An 8776-nucleotide genomic window follows, 5' to 3' on the forward strand; every position below is an offset into this window, starting at 1 on the left:
CCAGACTCTGGCCTGGTATGTTCGTCCACTCTGCGCGCCGCGCCGCGCGCTGGCGGTGCAGCCGCGCCGAAGGCGCAGAGTCGCGCGTTTTGCGCGCGCGCGCGAGCTCGCATCGGTCGATCAAAGGCATCGGATTGGCTCGCGTCGACGTCCGGCGCGCGTCTTCCGAGAGAGGAGCCGGAGCGAGGGACCTCCTTAGTAAGCCGGCATGCAGGCGCATGCGCGGCCGTTCAGAAACTTTCCCAGCCGTTGGAATGGCTGCGCTCCTGCCCCTCACCGGGCCGCGAACGGGTAGTAGACGTTGGCGCCGAAGAGGGAGGAGTCGCCGAAGGACGGGTAGTCGTCGGTCATGCGGGGGGAGGAGGAGTCGGCGAGCAGCAGGGAGGAGAAATGCATGAGAGGGTGGGGAGGGAGGCGTGAGGCGCAAGGTGAGGGGGCGCGGGGCGCGGGGCGTGCGTGGGACGCGCGGCGTGAGGCGCAGGGCGTTGGGCGGGAGGGCGCGGGGCGCTCGAGGTTGGGGCAGGGTGTGTTTTGTGTGTCTGTATGTGTGTCTGTATGTGTCTGTGTGTGTGTGTGTGTTTGTTTGTTTGTGCGAGGGCTAGGCGGGGCAGGGCAGCGGCAGGGCGGCGGCGAGCGGCGAGCGGCGTCGGCGAGATCGGCGATGAAGAGAGGCGATGGTGACGTACACGGCGGCAGTGTTCACGGCAGCAGCGCCGGTGGCGGCCCCGCGCAGCGGTGGCGGCGCCCTGAGTGAGGCAGACTGCCCTGCACAGCCTGCTGGGCACGCTCCCGACGAGCGGCGCGCCATGCGGGCCCGCCGCGGGCGACGCGGGCGGCGAGCCGACACGCGTGTCGCAGGCGTAGACAGCACTGGCGAAGCGAGGCGGCTGGCGCCGGCCCTGGAGGCGGCTGCAGTAAGAGCAGCGAGGCAGAAGTCACTGTCCAAGGCGTACTGAGCAGGCTGCCATCGAGCAGCGCGCCATGCGGGCCTGCCGTCGGCGACGAGATTGGAGAGCCGACAGGCATCGAAGAGGTAGGTACTGAGGAGGGCCATCGCGCCCGAGGCGGTCCGCGCCGGCCCTGCAGGCCGTCTCAGAGAGCCTGGCGAGGCTGTACAGAATGCCAAGAGCATACTGGGCAGGCTGCCGTCGAGCGACGAGCCATGCTGGCTCGTCGCAGGCGATGAGGTCGAGGAGCCGATCGGAGCGTCGCAGAGGCTGCCGACCACTGCCGTTCGCCCTCGGGCCCAGGGGTGGAAGGCAAGCTTCCTGGCGTTTCTGGCGAGCGTCCAGACGTCGCAGAGCATCCAGCAGGCGCGCAGCGACCCAAATTTTTGCTCACCGCACGGCCGTGCGAGCCGTCGGTCGGTGGTGATGGTCGGCGTCGGCGCGCGCCGCCCAACGCGGCGGCGGTGGACGTCATGTGGCACGTTTTGGGACCAGACATTGTCCGAATTGCGGCGGGTGAGTTTTTTCGCCTCCTTTTTTACAGCGGGGAGGAGTGGGATTTGGTGAACGCGCGGCAGTGAAGTGAGTAGCGCCGCCCACACGAGAGGGACACGCGGAGAGATACTATGCCAGATACGTGTAGAGGGAGCGGACCGTGAGTTGAGGAAATCGGAGGACGCGACCCACTTCGCCACAGACGGTCCCGCGCCTCGCCGCTAAGACGGGTATACGACCGCGGCTCGTGTGCGTGTACCCGTCTTTGTCCGGAGTGAAAAGTCCAACGCGCTCGTCGGTGACGGCGTCCTCCAACCTGCGCCGCGCTCGGCGAACCTCGACAGCGCTTTCGGTGGCATGCAGCTCTTTGCGACAGAAGCCTGGAGAGCAGCTCCTCTGCTGCTCACACGCTCTGCACAGTTGGCACAGCCTACTGTGCGGCTACCACAGCTGTCACAGCGATGGGCTCGCCCTCACTGGCCCTCAGTCACTTGTGCTGCGGCTTGTGTGAGCGACACTGCTCGGCGACTGCCGGCACACTGTGAGACCATGGGTGTGAGGTTAAACCACGCTACCAGCGCTTGGTCACATCATCCCCGAGGTCAGATCCTTCTACTCTGTTGATGACAAGACTTGTCTACTGGCTAAAGCCGAGCAGGAGGGCCCAGCGCACAACCCCTGGTCAACTCAGGGTCCACACCCCGTACAAGGCCATATAGACAGAGAAACCCCGAATATTGGAGTGCGTGTAGCGCCGGATCGGCCCTCGAGGCAGCGGACGTATTTTCCTTTTTCGCGCCGCGTCCTCGCTTATCGACTACGCTGCCGCCCTCGCCTGCACCGCCTCGGAGCGGGAGCGGAACGACTGGCCGGCCGGGCACACGTACTTCCACTCGCCATTCTTCCGCGCGTTCAGGTACGCCTCGCGGATGCGCCAGCCGGAGGCGTACGCGCCCCCGCCGAGCCGGTGGTCGACGCCGGCCGCGTCATGCTCCAGCAGCCCCGCCGCGCCGTCGGCCGCCCCGCCCTCCACCTGGACGAGGCGGGCGCCCTTGCCCCGGCCGCCGGCCGCGCCGCCTCCCTCGCGCAGCCGCTTGCGCGGCCCGCCGCGCCCCGCCTCGAAGCCGTGCTTTTCGCGGATCGCCTCGTCCCAGCGGTAGTTGAAGAAGATCTCCTCGCCGCGGCCGATCCGCTCCTTGGCGTAGAGGCCGATGTGCTGGTCGCCGCGCACGGTCATGATCTTCGTGTCGCAGTTCGCCTTGTCCGAGTGGTTCGCGAACCGCGACATGTTCCCCTTCGGGCAGGCGTCCACCACCTGCGCCGCGTTGAGGTTGAAGCGGTACTTGCGAAGTGTCTCGGAAGTGTCTCGGAAGTGTCTAGGCACCTGCGCCGCGTTGAGGTTGAAGAGGTACGTGCACGCGCGCCGGTCGTACACCTGCGGAGAAGGGTCCGAGCAGGCTGAGGGGAGGGCTCCGTGGGGAGCGCGCGCCGCCGCCGCCGGCCGTGCGCCTGGCCGCGCCGGTCCGCCTCCTCGTGTGAGACGAGCTCGCCGACGTACTCGGTCACCAGCTCCTGCCGCTCGATCGAGCCGTGCGAGAAGAGGCCCCAGCCCGCAACCTGGCTCGGCCCGAGCAGCAGCGGCTTGTGCTCGCGCAGCAGCAGGCCCATGTTGCGGCACGGCACCGCCGCCTCGACGTCCGCCTTTGCCGCCGCCGCGCCGCCGTCGCACGGCATGCAGTACTCCTCGCCGCCTCCCCACTTCGGCATGCACGCCTCGCAGCCGGCGTCAGCGAACTCGCTCGCGGCGCAGTGGCAGATGTCGGGGTCGCACTCGCGTCCGGCGGCCCAACAGGGGCACTGAGAAGTGCGGCAGTCGCCCTTCTTGCAGTGGCACCCCTTCCACCGGTTCGCGCACAGCGGCCCGCACGCGCAAAAGGGCTCGCAAAAGTTCGCGCTCGCGACGCAGACGCAGTTTGGGTTGGAGGAGTCGCAAGGGCCGTCGCAGTCGCACGCGACGGTCGGGTGGGTCTCGAACTCGCCCTTCGCGACCTGGCTCCGCTGCTTGTGCCGCAGCTCCAGGCTGATGAGCCCCGTCCGCCGGCCCGCCTCGTACGGCCGCAGCACCTCCGCCGGCCCCTGCCCGCCGCCCGCCGGTGGCTGCCCCCACCGGCTCAGCTGGCAAGTGCAGGACGCGACGAGCGGCGCGCTGGCCGGCTCGGCCTCCTCGGCCGGCCCCGCCTCCGCGTACCTCCACCGGGGCACCGGCTGGCCCACCCCGTGCAGCGAGCAGTCGTACGTGAAGCAGCGTCGGCAGAAGAGCGCGAGCAGGCTGCCGTCGGTCGCGCCGCCGCTCCCCGCTGCGCCGCCGCCCGCTTCCCCGCCGCCCGCCGCCGGCTTGGCCGCCGCCACCACCGCCGGCTTGGCCGCCGCCGCTGCCGCCGCCGCCTTGGTCGCCGGGGCGCCGCCGCGGCTCGCCCGCGCGTCGCCCGCTCGCGGCGGCGGCGGCGGCGAGGGCGAGTGCTGCGGGGAGGGCGGCGCGGCGCTGCCACTCGCCTCGCTCTGCAGACTGGCTGCGTCGGAGGCGCCCTCGTCGGCGTCGAAGCCCTCCTCGCCGACGAGCGGCATGTACTGCAGCGGCCGGTCCGCCACCGGGTGGTTCCCGTGCAGGAATATCCACGTGCCCGACGGAGGCAGCGGCTCGACGCGCCGCATCACCACCGCCCCAGGCCACTCCAGAGGCGGAGGGGCCTCGAGCAGGTCCGCCCCGTCCACCTCTCCCGCCTCCGACCCCCGCTCCGCGCCCGCAGCCGCCTCCCCGCCGCCCGCCGCCGCCTCCCCGCTCTCGCCCTCCCTCGCCGCCGCCTCCCCGCTCTCGCCCTCCCTCGCCGCCGCCTTTGCGGCGCGCCGAAACTCGGCAAGCGCGGCCTTGGCCGCCTCGCCGACAAAGTTCTTGGCGGGCTCCCATGTCTGGTCGTCGTAGCCGACCCAGGTGGTAAGGTACTCGGGCCGGCCCTTGGTGGTCCGCACCTCCACCACCCGCTCCACCACGTACACCCCCGCGTCCTGCGGCGGCGGACCCACCTCGCACGGCCGTAGCCGGCCGGCGCCGACGGATATCTGCTCGTTGAGCTTTGCGGAGAAGCCCTTGAACTTGACCACAACGGCCGCCGCGCCGCCGCCGCCCGCGTCGGCCTCCTCGGCCGCCTCCACTCGCTTCACGACCGCGCCCTCGGCCCAGAAGCCTCGCCGGTCGCACGCCCACAGCTTGTCGCCGACTCCGAGCGCCATGCCGCACTCGTCGGCGGGCGCCCAGCGGGCGGAGGGCTCCGTTTGCGCGCAGCCCTGCGCGGCGCAGCAGGCGGGGCAAAGCCAGTCGCCCTCGGGCACCATCGCGAGCGGCTTCTCCAAACACATCATGTGGAACGCCGCGCTGCAGCCCTCACCGTCGCAGAGCAGGATCTCGTTGCCCTCCTCGTCGTCGTCGCCGCCGCACGCCTGGCACACCTCGGACGGAGCGCCGCTCTCGTCTTGCCCCGGCGCCTCCAGCGCCTCGGCCGGCCGCGGCGCGTGCCGAGGCAGCTGTAGGCGTGAGCAGAGCATCATGGTGTTGCCTCAAAAAAAGAATTTAGAAGGAGGCAACAAGAAAAGGCGGTCGCACGACACGATTCACGCGACAAGCGAGGCGCGGGCGACGGCTTCCTCAGAGCCGTCGCCCGCACCACAGGAGCAGTCACACCACCACTCCCACTCCGCTCTCCGGCGCCCACCCGCTCCCCACCCCGACATCCCCACCCCAAACTCAAAGTCCACCACAGCCTCCAGCCTCCACCTCCACCCTCGAGCCGCCACCGCTGCCGCCCTCGACACACACACACACACACACACACACACACACACACACACACACACACACACACACCCTCACGGTTGATGAGTCCTGTGCACTTGGAGCACTTGGAGTGCAGTCATTAACCGCACATCCAGGGCCGGGGAGCTAAGAAGCGCACCCAGCGGGCCGGATGATTGGCATCGGGTTGCGGGCAAGAGAGCCCTACCTAGCCCTGGGGGTGCGTGCGTGCGCGTTCGCAGGGCAAGGGCCGTAAAGTAAACACGGGGCTCCGAGGGTTAGCCCCGCGTACCGGGTTTCCCCTTAACTGCAGGAAGGACGCCCCCTCTACTCGGAGCTAATGAACACCACACTGCACGCCCCACACCACCGCTCTAAACTCACTTGCGCAGGTTGTGTACGTTCTCTAGAGACGACGTAGTCGGGGACGTCCGCAATCACAATGGGGACGGACACGACATGAAGAAGTGTGAAAGCACAGAGGCAAACAACACGGGGCGGCTCCCGATGAAGGATGAGGAGGAGGTGCGCGCACTCTGGCGCGAGTACGTGGCGCGCGCGTACGAGGCCGACGTCTTTTCCGACGGCGACGCCACGCGCAAACCGAAATATCGCCGCAAGCGGCCGGCGGCCGGCGCGGCGGCTGCTGCGAGCGGGAGTGGCGGCGGCAGCGGCGCGAGCGGCGCCGGCAGCGGCGGCGCGGGCGGCGAGGACCCGCCGCCGCCGCTGCCCGGCCGCCGCGTCCGCGTATGGTGGCCGGCTGAGAAGCGCTGGTTCCGCGGGCTCGTGCTCAGCAGCAGCGCCGCCGAGGGCCACACCATCAAGTACGAGGACGGAGAGGTGCCGCCGCGAGACGCGCCCCGCCGCCCCGCCGCGCCCCGCCGGCCTCGTCTCACGCCGACCCGCCCCCGCCCTCCGCCCTCCGCTTTCCGCGCAGGTGCTACGCCACCTGATGGAGAGGGAGGGCTGGCGGTGGGACTACGTCGAGACGTCGGGCCGCGTGGCGCGGGCGGCGGGCAGGTCGTCCGACGCGGCGAGCAGCAGCGGCGGCGAGGGCGGCGGCGGCGGCGGCGGTGGCTTCAGGCGCCCCGCCCCGCTGGCGGTGCAGTTCCCGTGGGAGCTCTCCGGCAGCGCCGAGCCGTCGCCTGTGGAGCCGCGGCCGCCAAAGCCGCCGAAGCCGCCAAAGGAGTGGACGCCGTCCCCATCGTGCGAGGCGTGCGCCGGCAAGCACCGGCCGCACACGTGCGGCAAGGTGAAACGGCGGTGAGGAGACGCGCGGAGAGGAGAGGGAGAGCGGCGCGGCGTCGAGTCGCGGCGACGGGCCGCCATACACAGCTTAGTGACCAATGATGCATGATCCTCGACATTGATGCATGATCCTCAACATTGAAACGTTTCAAAAGATGGTTTCCTATAGAGCTAGCTCTCTACGTGAGATAAAGTTGCCTTGTGGCGCTTGTCAGGAGCGCGCGGCCGCACACATTGCTCGGCCCCCCCCCCTGGCCTGCACACATGATCTACGGCTCTAGATCTAGAAAGTCACCCTCCCCACAGCAGCAGAGCGCTGCTGCTGGGGGGGGTCCCGATCCCCCCAGCAGCAGAAGGCATTGGACCCATGGTTGTTGCACGAGTAAAGTTTTAGGGAGTATTATGGGACAAAAGCGTCGGAGCAGGCGCACATCGCTTCCAGGGAGGGGGGCGCACTTCTGCTCACACCACATGCTAGGGGGGGGGTCCGACCCCCCCAGAGGCTTCACCACATGCTAGGGGGGGGTCCGACCCCCCCCCCAGAGGCTTCACCTTATCCATCGCGTCCGAGTCCCCGTTGTTCATGCTGATATTGATTGTCATTGAGATTGGTCCTATTTTCGACTCCTGGGTTGGCTGGCCCCGAGAGCTGCGTCTCGAGCTCCCGGTGCCGTTGCCAGACGACCCCGAGCGTCGGCGCCCAAATAAGGCCCATCGCGCCGATTGCCGGGGAGTCGATTCCAGTGAGTCTCAAAAGGCCCATCGACGAAGTTGGGGTCGTTGCCCGGTAGGAGGGTGGCGGCCGTAGCCGCCCCGGGCTTGGCTGACAAGCGTTGTCTTCCCCTAACAGGCTGTTGCCCATGGCATATAAGCTGTTGCCCATGACAGGCTGTTGCCCCTAACAGGCTGTTGCCCATGACACACAAGTCAGCCACTCAGGCGTCGGCCACTCAGGCGTCGGCCACTCAGGCGTCGGTCGAGGCCACTCAGGCGTCAGTCGAGACCACTCAGGCGTCGGTCGAGGCCACTCAGGCGTCGGTCGAGGCCACTCAGGCGTCGGTCGAGGCCACTCAGGCGTCAGTCGAGGCCACTCAGGCGTCAGTCGAGGCCACTGAAGGCGTTTAGCAGATGTACAGAAGGCCTTTAGCAGATGTGCAGAAGGCCTTTAGCAGGCTTTTTCAGCAGAATGTGCACAGGTACACCCATGGCCTCTCCGAACTGTCCGGCCGCTGCACAGACACGACAATGTGTATGGATGTCACTGCTCCAAGAGGGGCTTGCTGCCTGTGCCCTGTCTCGTCTGGGTATGCCTTGAGGGCCGTACAACCAGCCAGTGAGAGCGCATGCAGCTTTCTTTTCCTTCAACCTTCTGTACATTCCTTCTGTACACCTTCTGTACACCTTCTGTACACCTTCTGTACGTCTTCTGTACAGGCTAGTGCCATTTCACTCTGACACGCTAATCTTGAAAACGTCTCCAACGGAGCTCCGTGTTGCTTCCAGCGCCCTCCCCCGCGCTCCCTGCGGCCATGGCCGATGATCCTAGTATGAGAGGTCATCTGGCTACCGCGAGAGCGACCCAACTCGTCGACATCGTCCGATGATGGTGCCTCAAAGTCAGCCTTCGGAGGCTATCGTGGGGTCGAGCCGGCAGTAGCCGTGACATGTGGTTCCACCACCCCTCGTAGGCTTTGCCTCTGATCGCCACCGTTCCCAGGCTGCCTAATGGGATGGAAAGGAAGGCTCGGCGAGCGTATAGAAGCGTGCTCGACCTCGACGTGGCAGCCTGCACGGCAGCGCTGGCGGGCGCGATGAGCGTCGTGCCACCTGACCCAAGACGGGTCGCAGGCGTCGTGCCGATCGCGTCGAGACCGTGTCCTGATGTGATCTGCACGGGTAAATCACGTCGGCGTCAAAGGAGCGACGTGCGACCTGTCAGAGCTTGATCTCCGATCTCAGCGGCGTCGAGTCGTCTCCGGCGCGCGACAAAGGTACATCCACAGGACGCGCAGAGGCAGCTGCGATCGGAGATAGAGCTGTGACAGGGCGCACGTCGGTCGTTTGACGCCGACGTGATTTAGACGTGCAGATCACGTCAGGACACGGTCTGGACGCGGTCGGGACGACGCCTGCGACCCGTCTTGGGTCAGGTGGCACGACGCTGATCGGGCGCGCCAGGGCCGCGGTGCAGGTGGCGTAGACGAGGTCGAGTACGGGTCGATCAGCCCGCCGAGCGTTC

At 68.0% G+C, this 8776-nt stretch overlaps 2 protein-coding genes across 2 annotated transcripts; one reads left to right on the forward strand and one right to left on the reverse strand.

Moving 5' to 3' along the window:
• Positions 1 to 2595: 2595 nt before the first annotated feature.
• On the reverse strand, positions 2596 to 3068 carry EMIHUDRAFT_47083 (hypothetical protein; the record flags this gene model as incomplete). The annotated part of the gene is made up of 2 exons (XM_005756949.1): positions 2596 to 2826; positions 2985 to 3068. Coding segments are annotated over 2 exons (315 nt in total), but the record flags the coding sequence as incomplete, so codon positions are not given.
• Positions 3069 to 5783: 2715 nt separating this feature from the next.
• EMIHUDRAFT_466199 (hypothetical protein) lies at positions 5784 to 6556 on the forward strand (the record flags this gene model as incomplete). Its single annotated transcript, XM_005756950.1, has 2 exons — positions 5784 to 6129; positions 6227 to 6556. The coding sequence occupies exons 1-2, from the start codon at positions 5797 to 5799 to the stop codon at positions 6554 to 6556; spliced, it is 663 nt and encodes a 220-aa protein (XP_005757007.1). The 5' UTR covers positions 5784 to 5796.
• Positions 6557 to 8776: the final 2220 nt, after the last annotated feature.

This window comes from Emiliania huxleyi (assembly GCF_000372725.1).
Source record: "Emiliania huxleyi CCMP1516 unplaced genomic scaffold EMIHUscaffold_94, whole genome shotgun sequence".
NCBI lineage: Eukaryota > Haptophyta > Isochrysidales > Noelaerhabdaceae > Emiliania > Emiliania huxleyi.